We start from the raw sequence: 23,870 nt of genomic DNA on the forward strand, positions 1-23,870 counted from the left end.
CCGGTTTTTTGTATGGGGGCTCGGGGTTCGGGGCGGCCGCGGCGCCGGCGAGGGAGCGAGCGAGGAGGCGCCTCCGCTTACCATTTGCGCACTTTCTCGATAGCCGCCATGACCCTCTTGATATCATCTTTGGCCCGGCTCCTGGTCTCGGCTCGAACCGACCTGCCCGACATGGTTCTGGCGGGGAGAGAGAGGCTGGGGAGCGCGCCCGCCGGGTCCTGCTCGCGCTCCGCGGCGGCCACACTCGCGCCCGCCCGCCCGCTCACTCACTCACACACACAGACACACACACACACTCACACACACATACACACACACAAAGCCTGGTGCCGCCGCGCGCCCGGGGCCCAGTGCGCAAGCGCCGGGCGGCAGCTGCACCGAGCAGGGGGAGCAGCGCCGCCGCGGCCGCCAGCAGTGCGGCCTCCGGGCGCCGCCGCCGCCGGGCAGCCCCACGAGCCCCCTCACCCACGCGGGGAGGCGCCCGCGACCCCCCTCCCCGGGGAGGCGGCGAGGGCTCCCGGCGACCCCCGGCTCCGGGCCCGCGGAGGGGGAGGCGGGCGGGCGGGCGGACGTGCGCGCAGACACTTACTCGGAGGCCGCAGGTGCCGAGGGGTCCCCCGGGGAGGGCGGGCCCGCGGGGCGGCCGGCCGTGGAGGGGGCGCACTCCGTGGGAGCCAGCTCGCCTGCCCGTCCGCTGGCCCGGGTTTGTGGCGGCGGGTGCAATAATGCAAGTTTCCTGTGGGGCTCCTGACTTCTCCGAGTTGAAGGCGGCGACTCGGGACGCGAGGTGCTCTTGGAAAGAGTTGAGAAACACGGATCTCTGCTGGCCCGGTGCCCCCTTTAAATACGCGAGTAGGACGTCGCTTCCCTTTCCTTCGTCCTTTCGGAAAACTCGGGTCGGAGGAAAGGTGCCTGGGGTGAGGCAGACCACGAGGGACATTCGACTTTGCTTATTAAATAGTTTTCGGCGCAGGAAAGGCTCAATGATTATCAGCATTTCAACAGGGGCGCTTCTTTTCCCCCTGGAGATAAGTTGCCTTCAACATAAGTGAGGTGAGGGGCCCGCGCTGGGGTTTCCGTAAGGGAACCACCACTTAAATTTAAGCGACTCCTCTGACTTCAGTCCCAGGCTCAGACCAGAAGCTGCTACCGCACAAATGACCCAAGCAGGGAAAATGGACCGGCCCGCCTACAAGGAGGACTTCTGAGGTGGTTTCTTCCCCATCCTGCCTCAGGACAGCTCTGGGAGGAATCTACAATTACTATCAGGATAACGCAGGTGCCGCATCTCCGCATCTTCGTGTTGGTGTTCGCAGCAGCTAAACCGACTTGACCAGAACTTATTCATGCCCTAGTTTCCCCAGATGGAGGCCGGGGAAAGCCCAGTGCCTTGGAGATAAACTAGCCCAACACCAGTCATTTTACACGCGGGGAAACTGAGTCTCAGGGAAGTTCAAGGTCACAGCCATAAGCTAGGTCTCTGAATCCCACTTATTCTAGAATCAAGCAGTTTCCCCTGAGGTTTTGGGTTTGGGGAGAAGAGCTACTAGGGAAATGGAGTACCTAATGTGAAAAATGAAGATAAGAACACTTACCTCAGGGACGGCCCAGTGGCTTAGCGGTTAAGTGTGCGCGTTCCGCTGCTGGCGGCCCGGATTCGGATCCCGGGCGCGCACCGATGCACTGCTTCTCCAGCCATGCTGAGGCGGCGTCCCACATACAGCAACTAGAAGGATGTGCAACTATGACATACAACTATCTACTGGGGCTTTGGGGGAAAAAGTACATAAATACAATTATTAAAAAAAAAACACCTCAGAGGATCATTCTGAGAGTTATATGGGAAAATATGTAACAGCAGGTTGTAAAACAGAGGTCTCATACTGTTGGCCCTCTGACTATATCTGGCCAGCAGATATATGCTTAGGGCCACACAGAACTTTTTAAAATATATATTTGAATTTACAATAGGAAGGTATATCAAAAATCCAAATATCAACTGATCAATGTCTACACAATGGAATATTATTCAGCCATTAAAAAGGAATGAAGTATGGACACATGCCACAACATGGATGAACTTTGCAAACATGCTAAGTGAAAGAAACCGATCACAAAAGAACAGATATTGCATGATTCCACTTATGTGAGATATCTAGACTAGGCAAACCCATAGAGACAGAAAACAGATTGGTGGTCGCCCAGGGGCAGGGGAGAGGGAGAAGGGGAGTGACTGCTAATGCATATGGGGTTTCCTTTTGGGGTGATGAAAAAGTTCTGGAAGTAGATAATGGTGATGGTTGTACAACATGGCGAATATACTTAATGCCACTGAATTATACACTTTAAAATGGTTACAATGGTCAATTTTATGTTATGTGTATTTTGCCACAAGAAAAAGAAATCAGAATATCTAGCTTCTCTAGAAATAGAAGATCTGCAAACTGGGCCCCCAGTGCCACATGGCAACAATCAGCTGGAGGGGAGGAGCCCAGTGCCACTCAGACAGAGCTCTCCAGGTCACTGTGTGTCACTCAGTCACTTTACTCATTTGTGTTACCAGATGGCCCCTGAAGGTATTTGTGGTTTTGATCTCTGATTAAACTGTAAAACTTGCTACAAATGTTCTTTATAAATCTAGTGTGTCCCTTTTTATAGTTTCCTGTCCCCTGTAGATATTTTTAAACTTCTTTCTTTCATCAAAGCACAGTGGTTTTAAAGTCTGTGTCTGATAATTCTAGTATCTGAGGTTTTGGAGGGTCTGTCTCTGCTGGTTCTTGCTGCTGGTGTCCTATTTCCTTGTGATCTGCCTGGTTCTCTTGGACCATGCTGGACACTGTGTCTTAAAATTTATTTGTACGGATAATTGGAGACCTGGGATGAAGTTACCTTCCTGTAGAGATGCTTTACATTTGCTTCTGCCAGCTCTTGAGGGCACTGCTGGTCCAGGACCACCCACATCCAAGTTCAGGGCTTGTGGTTCCTGGGACCACCCAGGTGATGCAAATATAAGCTGCTCAATTGAGCAAGACTGGTTTGCTTATTGTACCCTGAGTTGGGGTCAGTGTTGTGGGGCAGCTGGCTGACAGGCCTGCGCTTCCCAACTCTGTGTTCAGTGACTACATGCTGACAGTCTGAAATCAGCCATGGCAGGAGTATTGACACTATGGAAATGGGCAAATGCTATCTATACATCAGGACCCTTTCCCCAACCCCACCCGGCGCCAGTTGGTAAATATTTACCAGCATACCACTGGCGGAGGCTGACGGGGTCCTAAATTATCGTGGGCAAGGTCTTGTCTCCCACCTAGTGTGGCCCCTGGACTCTGATTTCTGGGCTGTTCCCTCAAAAAAGCCATTCACACTTAAGTTTGAATATTTTAGGCTTGGCAATTATCTGCAGGATTAAAGTGGCATCCTTGCCGATTATCTTTCAGTGTTCTCTTTTTCCTTCAATTTCGGCTACTCCTTACTATCTTGTCAGCATGTAGTAGCTTTTAGGATGTTTTTAAATACTTTTTCTCGCATTTTTAGTTGCTTTCAGCTTGAGAGTTCATCTGAATAACTAATTACCAGAAACTGGAAGTCCAGCTCTCTCTGAGTGTTAGTTGTTATTCTAGACATGTTAAAAGAGTGATCCGAGGGTTACAAGAAGGCGGTTATTGAGTTACGTTTGTGTCTGAACCTCTCTGTGCCTCATCTGTAAAATGGGGATGAACACAACACCTGCCTCGCAGAGTTGTTATGAGAATTAAAGACAATATCTGTGAAGCTCTTAGAACAGTGCCTGCCACACAGTGAGTTCTAGATACTGGAAAAGATTTGTTAAGTAAAGTACCTGTGTGATCCCTTTCATCATTATGCCCCACCCTAGGGACTGAAGTGAACTGCTCCTCTTTCCTGGGTTGCTAAATTCAATCCTTAATCCACTCCTCCTGTTACAGCTCCTCCAGGGCGAAGGCTCCTTCACCACTGGCCGGGTTGGGGTGGGGGTGGGGGTGGAGGAGGTTTCCATCTCTGGAATGGAGATGCGCAATTGTGAGGAAAGCGCAGGCCCAGCTCTGGCGTTTCTCGGCAGCCTTGGTCCTCCCCCAGCAACTTGCAGCAGCAGCAGCAGCACGTTGTTTTCATAAACAGAGGTGCTTTGGTGTTTGGGGAACAGGCCATTAGCAAGGCCTCGCGAAGGGGGAAAGCTTTGAAGACAGTGCTCCAACCACAGAAAGAACTACAGCCCCTTCCTCGGGGACAGGAACAGAAAGGGTGTGCTGCGGAGGATGACACCTCCCTCCTTTCACAGAGAAGGACGCTACAATCCAATAGCCACACAGCCAGTTAGCAGACTTCTGGCCAGAACCCCGCTCTCCTGAGGGCAGTCTCTGGGCTTCCTCGCTCCACATGCATCATAATATCGATAGTTGGACATCAGCCACGGCGGGAATACTGACACTATGGAAATTGGCAAGTGCTTTCTATACATCAGGAGCCTCCTGCCCCTCCCCCACCCGGAGCTGGTTGGTAAACATTTACTAGCATCCCACTGGTGGAGCCCAATGGGGTCCCAAATTATTGTGGGGAACGCCTTCCCCACAGTGTGGGCCTTCTGATGAGTTTCAGATAGACTGGGGAGACCTTGAAAAAAAATTTTTTTGGATAAACCAAACACTGCAACCTACCTCTCTGCATACTTTTTCTTGCCTATAACCACAACTATAAAATTTGTCACCAGCTCAGATACTACTGGATTGGCAATTTTGCAAATCTGCCCATGCAGCCATTGGCTTGCCTAAAAGTTGGGCCACTTGAGGCCAGATGAAAATAAAGAGATAGTAGATATAAAGTGCTTTGAAAGACTAATGTGTTCAAAGGTGAGACAATGTAATCTAGACGCCTTTCTAACAATGAATGATGAAATGCAGAATGTCTGGTCACGACCCAGTGCCTTGGAGCAAAGTTGGAATCCATCCACACACAGGCTTGGTGGATTCTTAGGTCAGGAATCTAGACAGCTGCCAGGATGTCTTCTCTCTCACTCCCACTGTGCAGTCCTTTTGGCTGCCCAGCGTCTGAATACCCTTCCTAGTTCTGGGTGAGCCTTGGGGGTGGAGGCTGCCCCCTGACTACAGAAGCTGATGGGGGCCTGTCTCTCTCCTCACCCAAGGAGTTAGGTCTCGGGCATGGGTCCCAACCTTAGCCAGTCAGTGGATGGTCTAGCCAGTTGATTTTTTAAAATAATAGCTTTACTGAAATATAATCAACATACCATAAAATTCACCCTTTTCAAGTGGTTTTTAGTATATTCACAGAGTTGTGAAACCATCACCACAATCAATTTTAGAACATTTTTGTCATCTGAAAAAGAAAGCTTTTACCCATTAGCAGTCACTCTCCTTCTCCCCTCCTCCCAGCCCCTGGCAACCACAATTCTACGTCCTGTCTCTATGGATTTGCCTATTCTGGACATTTCACATAAATGGAATCATATGATATGTGGCCTTTTGTGTCTGCTTCTTTCACTTTGCATATTTCATATTTCACAAAGCATATTTTCATCCATGTTGTAGCATGTATAAATGTAGCATGTAGCAGGTACTTCATTCCTTTTTATGGCTGAATAATATGTTCCCTTGCATGAATTTACCATATTTTGTTTATCCGTTCATGCATTGATGGACATTGGGTTGTTTCCACTTTTTGGCTATGATGAATAATATTGCTATGAACATTAGTATACAGGTTTTTGTACAGATGTGTATTTTAATTTTTCTTGCTTATATATCTAGGAGTAGAATTGCTGGGTCATATGGTAACTCCACACTTAACACTTTGAGGAACTGCCAGACTGTTTTCCAAAGCAGCTGCCCCATTTTACAGTCCCACCAGCAGTGTGTGAGGGTTCCGACTTCTCCACACCCTTTCCAACACTTGTTATTGTCTGTCTTTTTGATTTTCGCCATCCTAGTGGAGGTGAAGAGGTATCTCATTTTGGTTTTGATTTTGACTTTGATTTCTGAGGCAGTGGAGGGGCAGTGGAGAAACGACTTACGGCAGAAGTGGCCCCTGGCGAGCCTAAGAGACGGGAGGCACCGAGCTCCCAGGGGTGGCAGTGCCGTTGGCAGCCTGGCCTTCTTGGTTCCTGCTCATTTTCAGAACTTGCTTCTCCAGTCTCTCCATTGATTCTGTAAGTTACCTGATAGTCTTCAAATAAAGCCTCTTTCCAGAAAAGCTAACCAGAGCCAATTTCTATTGCTGCGAACCAAACATCATGATGGATACCATATTTAAGCTGCCTCTTAGTCTTTATACTTATTTATACTTCCTTAATGCCTCTTCTCTTATTGCAATCCTTCACTTCTCCCCAAACTACTGTAATAATGTTGTCACTGTTGTCCCTTTCCCCAGCCAACCCCTCCTGCCCATCACCCAGTCCTATGCCTCTAAGGTGCAAATTTGATCCACTTTCCCTTCATTTTAATCAAGTTTAACCTCCTTGATTTAGCACACAAGGCCATCCATAATGTGACCACTGCCTTCTCTGGGTTGCTCTCCTGCCACTGCCCCTAGGCACTCCTCAGATTGGCTTGGAGTGCCTCATTTATGTAATTTCTCCTCCACCTTCCCTGGTCTCCTCCTCCTTCCCACCCCATCTGCTCTGGATGCCCCTATATCATATCACAGGATACTGTAATTATATTTTCTGTTTCCCTCACTACAACATAACCTTCTGAAGGGCAAGAACCACGCTTCGTGCCACATTGTATCTCAGGGTTTAGCACTCTCAGTTGACTCTGAGGTCACTATTTGTTAGAGGATTTGTAGGCCACAAGTTACTGCCATTCTGTCACTTATCCTAGAAAAGTGGAAAAGGCAGAGATGACCAACGGGACACTGCGGGAAGGGTAAGTGGCAAGCATTTGTTGAAGCTTCATTGTCTTCTGGCGATCACCAGCTACTCAGAGGAATGTATATTTAAACACAGTTGTGCACGAAGGGACAACCAGATCACTGAGAAAATCATGGTTACATTTTTTAAAATGCTGAAATCCCCGGAAACCTAAGAATGATGAAGAGATGCTGACTCAGGACTTAAGGTTTAAGGGGCTGAAACCCACTGGGAGCTTTTTCACCTTTGGCAAGTGTCATGTGATAGAACACACCAACTTCAGGGCTGGCTCCTGGGATCCTCTGAGTGACAGCCTAACCCACATCAAGACTCTTTGGAAATAAAGAAATGAGAACGGCCAGATCTTCCACTTGGAAGACTTGGCCGGCCTCCATTCCTCCTGCTGATTTCCCACATGAAAACATTCCTATTCAGACTCTTGAGGAAGAACCATACAATGGTAGTGCTGAAGGAACGCTAGAGATCCTTCTGGACCCCTGCAGACCTCGTCTTTATGGTCTGACCGCATGAACCTTTGGTGCACACTGTCCCCTCTGTCTGGAACGTTCTCCCCTTCTGTTTCAATGACTGGCTCTCAACTCCAATGTCTCAGAGAGCCTCTCCCTGACCACCTTAACTAGAACACATTCCCCTCCTGGTATGCTCTCTCACACGGCCCGGGCTTTTCCTCCATGACTCTGAGCACAATTTGCAACGACATATTTATGTGTTTGGTTAACATGAGCTCCCTCAAGACAAGGGCCGTGCCTGTCTTGTTCACCGCTGCATACCCAGCCCTAACACAGTCTAGCACGCAGTAAATATTTGCTGAACTCGTGAATGGATAAATGAACAAAGCCCATCTATGAAGAAATCAGACACGCGCAGAGGAGAAGCCGGGCGGCGGCCAGCCCCTTGCACCGGACTCTGTGCTCTGGGTTTGCCACAGCCCCACATCTCCATCTTCCTCATGCTCAGAGCCTGCTGTTGATGCGCTCTCTCCTTCAGGTCCCAGATCCCGCCCCCTGCTCCATTCCCCGGGGTGGACACACTGGCAGCGGGCTGGGGGACTCCCGCTTACAGCACACTCTTCTGTACTGTCTGAAGTGCTGTCAAGGAGCATGTACTAGTTATTGTGACTAAACTCATCCCCCTCCCAAAGAAAACAGCCCCACTTGCTTTGAAGAGTAAGATATACAAAAAATGAATACCATGTTTACATTGATGCGGTTGGTGACTTCCAATCGACAAGAGAATGTGAAGGGTGCGGGCGGAACACAATGCTTCAGCCCCTTTCTGTGGGGGCAACTTTGGTGCTGAACTGCCCTGTCATGTCGCCAGTGATTTCCAACTATCAATGAGGCAGCGGTGCCAACAGTGGATGGTGATCTTCCCGGGCCCAATGCCTCTCACCTGGGCACTGATAGATACCCACTGCCACCTAGAAAGGCAAGAGGCCTGCCTTACACATCAGCAGCTCAGGAAAACACCAGCGAAGGGGCACAGGAACCCCGCTATGAACTGTCCCCTGAGGTTGGTCCTGCACTCAGTATTGCACTGACAGCGAAGAATGTTGCATCAGCCTGGATTCTTTTTTTTTTTTTAAATATTCCTTTAAGCTAAGCTAGCAGAGGGTAGTTATGTGCTACATGAGAGGATGGCAACTTGCTGTCGATTCCCAGTGCCCTGCATCCATTTATTACAGGCAATGTTGAAGCCGGGGCCTGTAGGGGAAATGCTGGCCAAATCCCTCAAGAACATGCTCACCAACACCACCAGTGTCCAGGGAAGCTGTGGCTCAAGGACACACATCTTTAAAAAAAAGACCCTTTTTGTCTGCATTGCCTGGAAGCACAGCTGAGGGTCGTGTTCGCAGAGGACAGACAGCAAGTGAGGTGACCCAGGAGCAGCAGGCCCTGACCAGCTTCAGGAGTGTTTGCTTGAAAACTAAGAGCACAGGGCAGATCATGAAAACAATTCAGGGGTGGCTGAGTCAGAAAGGTGGTATGGATTTCATTTTTTAAAAAGTTTTAATTTTGGGGGCCGGCCCGGTGGCACAAGCGGTTAAGTGCACGCGCTCCGCTGCGGCGGCCCGGGGTTCGCTGGTTCGGATCCCGGGCGCGCACCGACGCACTGCCTGGTAACCCATGCTGTGGCGGCGTCCCATATAAAGTGGAGGAAGATGGGCACCGATGTTAGCCCAGGGCCGTCTTCCTCAGCAAAAAAAAAGAGGAGGATTGGCGGATGTTAGCTCAGGGCTGATCTCCTCACAAAAAAAAAAAAAAAAAAAAGTTTTAATTTTGAAATAATTTTAGATTTACCGGAGAACTGCAAAGGTAGAACTGAGAGTTTCCACGGACGCTTCACCCAGCTTCCCTAGTGCACACAGCTTATAGAACCATGATGCATTGATCATTGATATCATTGATCGTTGATTATCATGACACATTGATAAGAAATCAACATTGGTGCAATGCTATTAACTGAACTACAGACTTTAACTGGGTTTCACCAATTTTTCCTAACGTCCCTTTTCTGTTCCAGAAATCCAGGATCCCACTTTGCATTTAGTCATTGTGTCTCCTTAGTCTCCTCCGGTCTGTAACGGTTTCTCAGTCTTTTGCTGTTTGTCATGACCTTGACATTTTTGAAGAGTACTAGTCAGGTATTTTGTACAGATTCATTCTATTCGTAAAAATCTGTTGGAATGAGTAATCCTGGCCTGAGGTAGAGCAAACTCCAGCCTGCAGGACAAATCTGGGGGCTGTTTTTGTGTGGTCCACAAGCTAAGAATAGTTTTCACATTTTTAAATGGTTGAAAAAAATCAAAAGAAGAAGATTTCACGATATGTGGAAACTATCACGAAATCCAAATTTCAACGTCCATAAATAAATGTGATTGGAATGCAGCCACATCATTCTTTTCTGGATTGTCTGTGGCTGCTTTTGCACTCGAGCGGCCGAGCTGAGGAGTTGCGACGGAGGCCACTTGGCCGGCAGAGCCTCGATATTCATTCTCTGGCCCTTTCCAGAGAAAGTTTGCCGACCGATGTAGAGGGCCTGTGAGGACTGGCAGTCACTTTTACTCAAAAGCTAAGTCAGCTATTCAAAGCACTGACGCTCCAAGTTCATTCATTTGATCTTCCACAAATATTTTTTGAGTGCCCAGTGTCAGAACTAGCAGAGACCCCTATCTGAGCAAGTGTTACTGGTGCTAAAACTCTGGAGTTGGGAGGTTAATTCTCATCAAATGTCTTTCCGAGTCCCAGGCACAGTTTCTGCCTGTAATAATAATAGCTGCTGTCCTATTTTGAGCGCTACCTTCTGCCAGTAACCCTTTACTTGCACTGTCTCTTTTAATCCTCACAACTACCCCGGGGGTTGTTCCAGGAGGAAACTGAGGTTTAAGAGATTAGCCACACCCAAGGGCACATGGAGCCACTCAATGGCAGAAGCAGAAGTGAGCCCAGCCCAGCCCATGGCTTCCAGAGCTGGCGCTGTGCAAACAAGACGCTCACCATGCTCAGCAGGGGTCTGGGCGTCTGGAGTAGGCAGTGGGGGTTTGGGGGAGGCTTTGGTGGCTCCTGGAATACCACTGCTATTCTACATGTTCCTGAACTCTAGAGGCAACACACCAGGACGTCAAGGCCAGTAGCCAGAGGCCCCGTCTGAAATGGTATTCTTTTCTCAAAGGAACATCACAATGTGCCTTTTCTGTCCCCAAGTCTTGATGTGCAAGCCCAGCGATACTATCTTCGTTCTCGCCTTCCTCCTTTTCTGTTGTTGCTGCTCAGCCACCCACACTGCTGGAGAGTCTGAGTTCTCTGCTCACTTGGCAGGAAGGCCGCCGTCCGCCTCCTCCCCGGGATGGGGCACTGGCGCCCTGCCTCTCCACTACCTGTGTGGCCAGCAGGTGGGCCTGCCTGGGACGGGAGGCAAAGGTGATGGAAGCACCTGGAAGGTACACAGGTGCTGCTCTCTGCCTTGGGCAAACAGGTTGAGAGAGACCCAAACAAAAGCGCCTGCAGAAAGGGGTCCCGGAGGTGAGAAGGGGCCAGGCCAGGCTGGGGCTGGGGTGGGAACGCCACTGACACAGACCCTGCTGTCCTTGCTGTTTTGGCTGTCCTGGACGAATGTCATAACCAGGCTCCCCCACCCCCCGCCCCCATCGTGCCTTAAAGAGAGACGCAGGAAGCCGGCTCAGCGCAGAGGGGGCACCTCGGCCTGGGTCTGACGGTGGTTCCAGCTCACTGGTCCAGCCATAGTGGGTCTAACTGGTCGCTAGCCAGTTCTGCTCAAGACAATTATCCCAATATATGTAGTCAATAAGAACAAAATCAGAGTGTGCCAGATTTAATGAGAGAAGGCTCTGGTCGGTGTCCAGACTGCATCCTATTCTGAGGGGTTTTTTTGGAGAAAACAAGTCATTTGAGAGTTTCCTCTTCCCTAAAATGTCCCCAGGAACTTTTTAACTGGCTTGGTAATATATTTCCTGGGCCCTTAGCAGCTGCAAAATTGATTCATAAAGCTTGTTTTTCCTTTCGTGTTTTTTAAGAAGAACAAAGTGTAAACCAGGTTGCAAAGCCCTGGCGACACACTGTGACGAGCAGGCTTCTGCGGGAACTTGGCCCGCGCTGTCCATCCCCAGGTCACAGTGACACAGCCTGGTTTGAGACACACGGTTCCGTTCTGTGTTCTGGGGTGTTCCCAAGACTCACTATGCCAGATTTCCAAGTGGACGCCATGAGGTGGGAGGGCTCTGTGCACGGAGGGTGCTGCTGCCTTTCTAATTCTCTCACACAGATCTCTGCTCCTACAGAGAACATACCTTTATGGGGATCATAAACATTATCTCAAATGCTAGTTTCTCTGGGGAAGGACCTGGTTTGGGTGAGAGGGTGTGCTGGACTGAGTATGCGCGAAGAATAACATGTGGCACGTTTGCCTGAATGAGACTCCATAACCGATGACCAAACTCTAAAATTAGACCCTAACTTTCATCTGTTTACATGATGATGGTACTCCTTTTTCAAGGTCAAACACTGCTGAAAACTTAGTGATGTTCCCTAAATAGCCCCTGAGCTGGTGAACTGGCCATTTTTGCCTACTACGTGTTTTGAAGCCCAGCGGAGTGTGAGGTGGTGGATCAACCACGTAGATCTGTGTGGTGTGTGCATGGGAAGGGGGCTCACAGACTCTAGTTGGTGAGTTCTGCCCCACGGGGCTGGCCGTGTGGTTTCTGGTCCAGGTGCAGCACACACAGACTCTGGGGCTGCTTTTTGCATTCTCTCTGGCAGTTGCCACTGGGGTTAAGCATGGCCAGTGATGCTCTTCATAACGGCCGCACACAACTGCTTGGGTATTTTGCTGATAAAAAGGCACAAGCATGGCCTCTCAGGAGCCCAGAGCACCCAGCATCCCTACCCCAGCCCAACAGCAGGCTGGGTGACCCACATTAGGTCACATTAGGCCAAGGGTCCAGGTGGCACTTGAGGGGAAGGGAATAAGGCCATATATGTCACAGGGAAGGCCTGCTGCTGGCTGAGGCCCTCTCTGCCCCCAGGGACCACACCACCTCCGTGTCCTGTTCAACCCCCCAGATAGTAATGCCTGAGACCAGGGGTGAAGACAGGCCAGGGTACCCAGCCACTACTGACGTCCAGCTGCCAGTGTTTTTCTTGCCTCCACCCATTTTTCTATTTCAGAAACAGTGGAATAGCCAACTTTGTGAACTCCATAGCTTAACAGAAATTTGCTTTTAATGTCTAAATGTTCTCAAGATTAGAGTAGCGGGTGGCAGATGCGGGAAAGGCAGTGGCTCTTGGAAGAAAACCACACACCAAGTCCTGTGTGCTTCAAACATTCCTTACAACTGCCCCAACCACGGGATCTTCTCTGAAATCTTGTGAAATGGTTAAGCCAAGAATTTCAGTCGTGAATATTTCTGCAGTGATTTCGTCTGGAAGTTCTTCTTCAAAGCAGATTTCTGAACCTAGCCAAACAAGAAAAGAAAACAAATGCCTTCATAATGATTAGGTTTCTAACTCAGAAGCACTTTCCAAAAATACACGGAAACAATACTAAAGAGTGAGAGGTGCTTTGTGCTGTGGTTTGGCTTTGATTCCCTGAAAACCCCTGGGTGGAAATGGGTTAAATCGCTCTCTTATAGTCTGGAGCCCTGTTACCCAGATCTCTGCAAACTTCACTGGAAAGCCGTAACTACACAGTATCGTTGATTTTACTGTTTCAAGACACCTAGGCACACACATAAAAACGTAACAATTCAGAAAGTTACGTTCTGAGATCCCAAGTACACAAGGAACGGGGTATGAGGAGCTTGCAGCTTGGAACAGACCCATCAGATACCGGAGTCTAGAACTGTCTGAGTTTAGGAACTCTGTTTAATTTGAAATTGAGAACGGACAATGAAAGGAGAGGGAGAAGGAAGCCCGGTGAGGAATCTCTGCTCCAGACTCCAGTCTCTGTAACCGTGACGGCTGAACCACCACGGGGTCAGCGGGGCAGCGTCCTGGGCTGGTCAGGGGAGACATTCCCGCACAAGCAGGCCCAGGAGAGCTGTTTGGATTCGTTCCTCCTGAGCTTAAATTCACAACCCTAACTTCAGGTCCATTTTCCTCCCTCCAGTGGACTAAAAGAAGGAGGTGGGAACTCCTCAGGCAGGAAAGGGGAGGAACTTTCAACTTCAACAACTCGAAAGTTCGGCAGCTTGAAGTCAGGCTTGTGCAGCCTACCAAATCGCTGCCCTCTCCTTATTCAAATCTCTCTCAATAATACCTCTTCTTCTGCAACAGCTTCTGAACTGTATCCTCTGCTTGGGGCCAATATTCACCCAGCCAAGTCGGGAAGATGAAGACCGAGTCAGTAGAATAAAGGGAAAAACAAGGCCAGAAGACACCAAGGGCGGACAGAGCAGGGGAACAAAAGCTTTCATTTCTCAGACATAACCACCGCTCACTGGTCTTTTCATAACTTAGTCATGTTGGGTTCCCCACAGACTCGCTTTGCTGTGTGCACGGTATTACGGAGAGTGGCTTGCACAGTCAGGAGAAATAAATGCACTTAAGTCTGCAACAAATTGGCGAGCCACGGCTACATGCCCAGACAGAGCCGGCTATGGTACCTTTCACAGAGGAGGCCGCAGGCTCGGATTTCCAGCCCTCAGGATTCAGTCCGAACAGCGTAGCAAAGCAGTCAGACATCTCCTCTTCTGTCATGTGCTCACCTAGGCAACAGGAAGGAAACAGGTGGCCGTTCAGCTCTTGGCACTAAGCAAAACGTCAGGGCTTAGTGTCATCGTTCCGAGGTCTTAAAGAGAATTATTCCATTATTTCCTTTTCTTGAGACACAAAAACAATCTAGAGAATCCCACATTACTGTCACATACAGTTCCTTATATGATGTTAAAAATGGTACTCCAAACAGGGGAATACATTGGGGCTCATATAGAGAAATAAGACAACTTTCTGATAAAGACAGTGCTTGGCTTCATTTCAAACTCCCTGACATTAGAACCACCAGTTTGACTAAGATGAAACGATCACCCAGAGAGAAAGGCTACTTGACTTCCTCACACAAAATAATGAGGCAAACAGTAGGTAAAAATGAAAAATTTTACTTTGGTGTGGTGTTATTTCACAGACGCCTCCCAAGCCCGTGACAGCCCTGTGAGATGGATGCCTGGCACTTTTATTCCCATTTTACAAGTGAAGACACTGAATCTTGCAGTTTCAGGAAGCTGGGAAATCAATCGCATTCTTCTGGTTCCCGGGTCAGCACCCTTCCCATTACTCCACGTTTGCCGGCTGGGGCTCAGGAAGCAACATCCCTGTCGACTTAAGGATGTCAGGGGCTCTGTCTCCCCAAACTCAGGTCTCTCCAATGGGAATGGCCCCAGGGTGGTACACGATATCCCCATTTATGTATTTACCTTTCGTTAGAAGCAATTTCAGGAAATCCTCTCTTCGAATGACCTTTTCTCCTTTTGAATTGGTAAAACCCAGAATGTCAAAGCTCCGCTGGATGCCACTCATGGTGTTACCAAAAGGTGGCCTGTGATTAACGTAGACTTTGAGGAAATCTGGTAAGTTGATTTTGTCAATTAGCTTTCCGGTGTCCACATATTCACTAAATCTGATTTCATTAAACATATCTTCAATCTAGGGAAGAGGTTAAAAAAAAAAAAGGCATGGTAAGCAGAAAAGACACCTTGATATACCTTCTAAAAATTGGAGAGACACATGTTCACAGTTCGTTTAGAGCATGGCTGTTATGGGTCAATTGTATCCCCCAAGAAAGATATGTTGAAGCCCTAACCCCTAGCACCTCAGAATAGGGTCATGGCAGATGTAATTAGTTAAGATGAGGTCATACTGGAATGGGGCGGGCCTTTCATCCAATATGACTGGCGTCCCTATAAAGAGGAGAGAGATGCTCAGGGAGAAGATGGCTGTGTGATGTTGGAGGCAGAGATTGGAGTGACACAGCCTAAGCCAAGGAATGCCAAGGATGGCTGCTAACTACCACAAGCTAGAAGAGGGAAGGAAGGATTCTCCCCTACAGATTTCACAGAGAGGATGGCCCTGCTGACACCTTGATTTCGGACTTCTGTGAGAATAAATTTCTGCTGTTTTAAGCCACCCAGTTTGTGGTACTTTTTACGGCCGCTCTCATACAGTGTCCAACTGTCAAAACTGCAGCACTAGCATAAACGCTGCTTCATTTCACGACTTTTCTAGCATAAACGCTGCTTCATTTCACGACTTTTCTCGTAAGTATCACACAGTGTATCAACTACTTCCTTGCCTTCTGAAGCAGATACTAGTTTCATTTAAAAGACAGAATTCTCAAGAATTTAGAAATTAGTTTATACGAATAAGCAAATAATTCAGTGTGAAACTCAAATATAGGATCTGCGGCCCTAGTAAGTTTCCTAAGACAATGGACTGCGCCGTGATTCTTCTTTCCTGTCTTTCTTTGCCATTTTTATTCTGTGATTTTTTTTGTGATATTTTATATATACAAAAGATTATATGTAACATCTATATAACTTATGTGGTATAATTTAAAAAATGAACACCTAAGAAGCCAGCATTCACTGAAAAGATCAACAAAATTGACAAATCTTTAGCTAGACTAACCAAGAGAAAATGAGAAAAGATTCAAATTACTAAAATCAGGAATGAAGAGGGGACACCAGGACAGACCTTACAGAAATAAAAAAGAGTATGAACAACTGTGTGCCAACACATCAGATAACTTAGATGAAATGGACAAATTCCTGGAAAGATGCAAACGACCAAAACTGACTCAAGAAGAAATAGAAAATCTAAACAGACCTATGACAAGAAAAGAGATTGAATTAGTAATTTTAAAACTTCCACAAAGAAAAGCCAAGGACCAGATGGCTTCACTGGTGAATTCTACCAAATATTTAAAGAAGAATACCAATTCTCCACAAACTCTCCCAAAAACAGAAGGAAAACGAACAAGTCCCAATTCGTTCTATGAAACTGCTTCCTGATTTGGCAAGTCATTCTTTGTATATTTTCCAAATTTTCTAGAATGAGCAAAGGGTGCTGACATATCTATGGATTCAAATGTTAAAGCAGTGCCAGTTAAAGCAGGTCTCCACACAAGGCTTCTTATGTTACTGGCAAAACGTAAGGAAGAGAGAAATATAACATAAAAACAAATAAAACCACTCCTCAATGCCATCAGCCTGTCTCTGTGCAGTATTTTGTACCATGCATGTTGCAGTCGGTTGAGATTCAGAAATCTGAATTATGCCCAGCAAAGGGATAGAAATGAGTAGTTTATTTTAGTATCTACATTTTTTTTTGGTGAGGAAGATTAGCCCTCAGCTAACATCTGTGCCCATCTCCCTCTATTTTATATGTGGAACGCTGCTACAGCATGGCTTGATGAGCGGTGCGTAGGTCCGTGCCTGGGATCCAAACCTGTGAACCCCAGGCCACCAAAGCAGAGCCCGCAAACTTGAGCGCTATGCCACTGGGCCGGCCCCTAGTATCTACATTTTAAACTAATATGTCTCTCAATAAATTGTGGGGTTTGGAATTTTACAAATAGAATAAGAGCCACAGAAAAGTGGGAAATAATTTTTTTTTCCAGAACGTGAACTCTACTTTGGTCTGTAGGACTGAATCAGGAAGTGAATCTATATTTGGACACAATATTTATCAGTAGGTAACCAATTTCTCCCTGTCCACCAAATAAATGCAGAACAAAAATTGAAAGAGCATCAGTTTGAAGCAACGCCAAATATCAGCCTATTTGGGCCACCCTAGTGTCTTGGTCTGGCCCTGAGTATCAAGAAGAAAATAAAAACCTCTTGCAGTCCAAGCATAATTTCTGTGAAAGATTTGGGGCACTTTCTTTCCATTTCCCACGTATAGAAAATATGTGTATTTTTTTTTTGCAAAATTGGTATCATATATAAATATATATTTATATACACACTTTTGTATCCTGCTTTTTTCCTTTAACACTGTATCTTAGTAATCACCTAGTATTTTCAAAGAAGCCATATATTCTCAACATTTATATCCTGTAACATTCCAGGAATGGTCTTTAAATACAACATTATCAGTGACAGATACAAATGAGCTATAATTGATACTATATAACTACCTTTAAATGGTAACGTTTTCATATTGCATTTATTGAGTTTATATTATGTACAACTGCATGTTATGCACAGTTTTATGTATAAATAAAACGCTATCCAGCAGCATTTATTTACATGTTGTACTATATAATTTTAATAATATTATACGCATGCAATACTACTCACTATGAGCCAGTAAAGATTGGGGCTAAAAGTATGATCTTTGATGACAGACCTAGCTGTCTGGCTCTGCTATTTTCTGTGACCTTGGGTAACTTAACATTCCTTATCATCAGTTTCCTCATCTTGAAAAAGGGGGTAATATGGTAAAACACGCAACGAACTGTTTTGAAGCTTATTGTGACAAGGTATGTAAAGTGCTCAACAGAATGCCTAACACACAGAAAGCACTCAACAGGCAGTAACTATTCTTGTGATTATTAGATTGTCTATGCCCTTGGTAATTACAATATATATAATTATAATATAAATTATGATTGATAATTACATAAATTATAATGTAAATGATATATGTAAATGATAAATGTAATATCTAATTTAACTCAATTCAGAAATAGAAGACTAACTCAAAGACGACAAAAAGGAATCCATAAGTGCCTGGAGTTACTCACACCCAGAGTGTTCCAAGGATCTCAGCGAACACTCTCAGCACAAACCACTCCGTAGGTGACTCACCTCTTCTCTTTTCCCGTATGACTGATCAAGAATGACTGCTCAACAAGCATAGATTTGGCAGCTTCAGCATCACTGACACTTCTTTCCTGAGCCTACTTTGCATGTGTTCGCTAAAAAGGCAGGTTCTGTTACATGTCTAAACAAAGTTCATGCTTGGGAGAGGAACCTCGGAGATGGAGATGCTGAGAGCATTCCCAGTGCCCCATGGGAAGCTGACTCGGGGGCCGTGGGAGGCCCCGCTGTCCTGCCCAGAGCACGCTGGTTGTCTTCGGCGGGGCCTTTTATTGGCATCCTCACACGGGCCTGTCGTCCGCCAAGGCAACGGTTCATTTGATTCACCCAGGGAGCTTTAAACATTCTGAGGCCCAGGCCCCATTCCCGGAGATGCTGATTTAATTGCTTTGGGGTGGAGTATGAGCAGTCATATTTTTTAAAAGCTCCCCAGGGGATCTGAATGTGTGGCCAAGGTTGATAAGCATGGCTTTAAGGCAGGAGTTCTCAAACTTTGTCATGCATCAAAATGACCGGGAGGGCTTGTTAAAACACAGACTGATGTTTTTGATTCAGTGAGTCTGGGATGGGGGCTGGGAATCTGCATTTCTTACAAGTCCCCAGGTGGGGCCAATGCTGCTAGTCTGGGGGCCACATCTTTGAGAACCACTGCTCTTAGACCAGAGTGGTTCACGAAGGTGATACTCGTGCCCAAGGAATCAGCACCAGGCTTGGGACTCGCACTAGAGAGTAATGGTGGCTGGCAGCCGTGGTGCATGCACTAATTCTTTGGGCCCACATCTGTCTCCTGCATTAAGCTGCAGCAATAGCTTTCATCTCTATTTCCTCACAGCTTTGTTCAGAGCCTGACACATTGTAGGTGCCTACAGAAATGTTTACTGAATGAATGAGTGAATGAATGAATGAAACAAACAATGCAGGGACAAGTGAGGCCATGGAAGAACTTCTCTTAACACTCATAGAAGGCTTCTTTAGAAGAACCACTTACTGCCCTAGGCAATTTAGTTCAATGTACTGGTAGTTACTGAGCATTTGGCTTAGTGCTAAGTGAATGAAAGGCAAGTCACTTAATCATTACTAGAACAGCTCTGCACTCTAGGAGTTCACAGTCTGTCAGTCAGTCAGCAAACGTTTATTAAATACCTACTAAATGCCAGGCACTGGTCTGGGCTCTGCAAAGAGACACTCAAAAGACAACATACACACACGGAGAGAGTGAGAGAATACGAAGGCTCCATCACTGAGGTTCTCAGCTCCGACTGCCCGTGAGAAACACCTGGGGGCTTTTAAAGCCTATCCATGCCCCGACACCACCCTTAGGTTCAACTGGTGGGGGTGGGCCAGGTATCAGTATTTTTTAAGTGGTCTCAAAGTGATTTTAAGTGGGTGGATACCACGGCTCTAAGAGATTCAGTGTCCAAGTGCAGGAGATCAACACCAAGGGCTGCAGGAGTGCTCCACGCACGAGGTGGGCTTGGGAAGGCTTTATGGAAGAGGTGGGCCTGGAGGACAGCCACCAAGGATCCAGCCAGAAGCAGGTGAGAGGAAGGCACTGTGGGCTAGGAAACAAGTGTGAGGAGGGGGGCACAAAGGAGGGTGCCTGTGAAACTCTCCCCAGGCACCTTCTGTATTAGTCTCCCATCACCGCTGTAACAATGATGACACACTTAGTAGCTTAAAGCACACAAACTACCTTACAGTTCTCAAGGTCAGAGGTCTGAAATTGGTTTTGAGGGCCAAAATCAGGGTGTCAGTAGGGCTGTGTTCCTCCTGGGAGCTCTAGTGGGGAATCCACATCCTTCCCTCTTCCCGCTTCTAGAGGCTGCCGTCATTCCTTGGCTCGTGTCCCCTTCCATCTTCAAAGCCAGCCATCTCATCATTCTCTCTGACCTTTTCTTCCATTATCATATCTCTTCCTCTGACTCAACCCTCCTGCCTCCCTCTTATAAAGACTCTTGTGATTACATTGGGTCCACCAGATAATCCAGGAAAATCTCATCTCAAGATTCTTAATTTAATCATACTTGCAAAATCTCTTTTGTCATGTAAGGTAATGTATTCACCAATTGCAGGGATTAGGACAGAGACATCTTTGGGGACCATTATTCTGCATGCCAGCCAGCCCTGAGGGTCCAGCGGTTAAGATTCAGTGCTCTCACTGCCACAGCCCAGGTTCGTTTTCCTCTCAGGGAACCACACCACCCATCTGTCGGTTGTCGTACTGTGGTGGCTGCCTGTTAACAGTGATGCTGAAAACTATGCTACCAGTATTTCCAATACCAGCAGGATTACCCACGGCGGACAGCTTTCAGTGGAGCTTCCAGACTCAGACCGACTAGGAAGGACCTGGCCACCCACTTCCTAAAAAATTGGCCATGAAAACCCTATGATAGCAGCAGAGCACTATCTGATATAGTGACAGAAGGTGAGAGGATGGCGCAAAAAGACCCGGCAGGGTTCTGCTCTGCTGTACACAGGGGCACTAGGAGTCAGAATTGACTCAATAGCACTAACAACAAAAATTCTGCATATCACACCTTCCATTTGTGTTGAGAAGTCTTAAGAAGGAGAGCTGGAGGGTTAGGGTTTGATTAAGGCATCGAGGGCCTTGGTGCCATCTGCAGCTCAGAGAGTACAAACAGGTGGTCCCAGGTTAAATCTGCAGATGTGCTTTGTTTGGTTCATATGGTGCTTTAAATATTAGGAGATTTCACATAGAAACCTGGACTTAAAACCTCTCTTGAAAAATCAGAGAAATCTGGTGATGGTAGGCCTGCATTTCCAGAAGGTAAAAGCTGAGTAGAGCTGAAAAGAAACTGTCCCCTCAGAGAGATGTGCCCCCTCATTCTACACCATACTCTGGGTACCCTGAACTCCAAGATCCCCTCCCCCAAATAACCCAAGCCCACTTCTAGGGCCTGTGGGGGTCTCTTCCTGAAGTCGTCCTCGGAGAGTGAGCTGTGCGCCTAGTGTGCCCCCATAGGCCTGAAGGGCGGCCAAGGATGGAGCCAGGCAAGAAAACAAGCGGGCAGTCGCCGGCCTGGCTCTCGCCATGCCGCCCGGCCAAGTGCAAAACTCGGCGGAGTCCCAGAATTCCACGTTTGAACCAGCTTGTGTTAAAGTAGCACTGTCAGTTTACTCAACAGCTTGTCGCTTGATTTATAACTTTTAAACATTTAGACAGAGGACACCTGGGCCTCTGCTGGCACTGCTGCCCAGGCCCCATGACACGAGGGTGGCCTGTTCCTGGTGGGCTGAGTCCCCTCACTCAGGATTACTTGATTTCAGCCTCTGTCATTCACCCTTTGGGCTTGTGATCCGGCTGTCCGCCTCAGGATGCCATTGATGGCTACAGAATTATGTTTTATAATTAAGTTTTATAACCTCCCTGTTAGAGAGGAACATGATACATTTGAACTGAGGCCATACCTCGTTTTTATAAACAGGTTTCCGGTGTGGGTTGGTTTCTTTTGTGATAGTTTTACAGACTTGAAGACTGCAGGACTGTCCTTCCTTCTTATATCCCTCCTCCCAACACACAGCACTCTTTAGAACATCCTCAACAAACGCGGAGACAGTCTTTTGTCACAGCGCATCATCTTTGCCTCACATCTCTCCTTGTCGCCTACTCAGGCATTTGGGCACCGACTGGGGCAGGGAAGGAGGGGGCCGAGGAGCAGGTTTCACCGCTGGGCAGCTTCACCGCATGGCCACATCTGGAGACACCTCTGCTGTTTACTGCACCGCTCCGTGACTCACAACTGCCCCCTGCCCTCCTCCAGTAACTACACCTGGACAGCAGCTGCCTCTTTCTCCAGGAGTAGGACATGTATGGTCAGGTCCTGCCCACTGGACCAGTCACAGGGGAAGGCCAGTCCTTAGTGCTCGGCCACGGTGCTCTCTCCCTGCTGTCTGTGGTGAGGTGACTCAGAAACGATACCACCACCCATTCACAGGGCCCTTTATGGTGACCTTCAACACAGCCCCTCATCAGAGCCAAGGCCTCAAACACCTGCAGGGACTCTTCCCCACCAGGGTGAATGTTTTTAAAGGCTTTAAAATCTGAATGACAAGTCCTTCACCTTGTCCCAAACCCAGAACCAAGGGTTTGTTAGTTAAGTGCCCACAGCTCTCTGAAATCCTGATCCTGCCTTCTGGCTGCACCCAGAAGTATCAGATGTGTCCTGGTTCAAGTCAAGAAATAGTATGGATGATGTATGGTGACAGATAAAAACTAGACTATTGGTGGTGAACACGATGCAGTCTATACAGAAACTGATATATAATAATGTACACCTGAAATATACACAATGTTATAAGCCAATACGATCTCAATAAAATAATTAGATAAAAATATATTATTCAGACAAATCAGGGGGTAAAAAAAGAAATAGTATGGATGAAAAACAGTTTGGCAGTTCCTCAAACAGTTAAACATGGAGTTACCATTTGACACAGCAATTCTACCCCTAGGTATATATGCAAGAGAAATTAAAACACACCTCTACGCAAAAATGTGTACACAAATATTTATAGCAGTATTATTCATAATAGCCAAAATGTGGAAACAACCCAAGTGTTCATCAGTTGATGAAAGGAAAAATAAAATGTGGCATATCCATATGAATGAATAGAATATTATTCAGCTACAAAAAGGAATAAAGCACCGATTCATGCTACAACACGGATGCACCTTGAAAACAGAGAAAGAAGCCAGACACAAAAGACCACATATTGCATGATTCCATTTATATGAAATATCCAGAATAGGCAAATCCATAGAAACAGGAAGTAGATTAGTGGTTGCCAGGAGCTACAGGGAGGGGGAATGGGGAGTGACTGCTAATGTGTATGGGATTTCTTTTTACGGTGATGAACATGTTCTGGGATTAGGTAGTGGTGATGGTTGCACAACTCTGTGAATACACTAAAAGTCACTGAACTGTACACTTTAAATGGGTGAATTGTATGGTATGTGACATATCTCAATAAAGTTGTTAAAAAGAAAGAAAAATAATATGGAGGTGAAGCCATGGCAAAGGCAAGGAAGAAAGCAAATAACAGTAGTAGTTTTAAAAATATATTTTCCACTATCACCATGATCTATCCTTTTATATTCATAAAACCAGAAAAGATTAATACATTATAAAAATTCAAACAATGGAGATAAGAGAGAAGGGGAATAAAATGCCCTACAACTCCCCACCCTTCAGCAATACCCGCTGTTCAATGTCCCGCCTTTTAGAGATTCCTTCCTGGTTTGCACTAAGGCACACATGTAGAAACAGAACATGGGGTCTGGGGCCAGCCAGCTGGGGTGCAACCCCCAGCTCTGCCCTCGGCAGCTGAGAGACTGTGCAAGCTTCCTCACCTCCCTAAGCCTCCCTTTCTCCATCTGTACAATGGAGATGCTGAAAGCATCACCTTGTTGTGAGGATAAAGGACGAGGAGGGGCAGTTAGCATGGTACTTGGCAGCAGTGAGAGCTCAGGAGAGACGAGCTGTTTTGCGGTTGCTGTTGGTGGTGGTGGTGTTATAGTATTATCATCACCTCCATTCTTTTTTAGTGGCTCCGTGGCATTTCAGGACTTATTTCTTTAAATGTGTTAAGTGTGAAAAACAGAAATCGTTTGTGCCC

At 47.0% G+C, this 23,870-nt stretch overlaps 2 protein-coding genes across 5 annotated transcripts in view; both read right to left on the minus strand.

The window, feature by feature from the left end:
- Positions 1 to 1,109, minus strand: part of BCL7A (BAF chromatin remodeling complex subunit BCL7A) — a 31,301-nt gene extending 30,192 nt beyond the window's left edge. Inside the window, exons 1-2 of one of the 4 annotated variants that reach the window (XM_058531360.1) lie at positions 590 to 1,109; positions 82 to 177 (exon numbers count right to left, since the gene is read on the minus strand). In XM_058531360.1, coding sequence (XP_058387343.1) covers positions 82 to 173 — 92 coding nt within the window. In that variant the 5' untranslated portion in view covers positions 174 to 177; positions 590 to 1,109. Of the gene's footprint in view, positions 1 to 81; positions 337 to 589 lie in introns of those variants that run through there. The other 3 variants (XM_058531361.1, XM_058531364.1, XM_058531363.1) reach the window with 3 other exon arrangements.
- An 11,495-nt stretch (positions 1,110 to 12,604) lies between these two features.
- Positions 12,605 to 23,870, minus strand: part of CFAP251 (cilia and flagella associated protein 251) — a 65,121-nt gene continuing 53,855 nt past the window's right edge. Inside the window, exons 19-21 of the mRNA XM_058531367.1 lie at positions 14,829 to 15,057; positions 14,022 to 14,123; positions 12,605 to 12,872 (exon numbers count right to left, since the gene is read on the minus strand). Of these exons, the coding sequence (XP_058387350.1) occupies positions 12,736 to 12,872; positions 14,022 to 14,123; positions 14,829 to 15,057 (468 nt within the window). The 3' untranslated portion in view covers positions 12,605 to 12,735. The remainder of the gene's footprint in view (positions 12,873 to 14,021; positions 14,124 to 14,828; positions 15,058 to 23,870) is intronic.

This window comes from Diceros bicornis, chromosome 35 (assembly GCF_020826845.1).
Source record: "Diceros bicornis minor isolate mBicDic1 chromosome 35, mDicBic1.mat.cur, whole genome shotgun sequence".
Classification (NCBI taxonomy): Eukaryota; Metazoa; Chordata; class Mammalia; order Perissodactyla; family Rhinocerotidae; genus Diceros; species Diceros bicornis.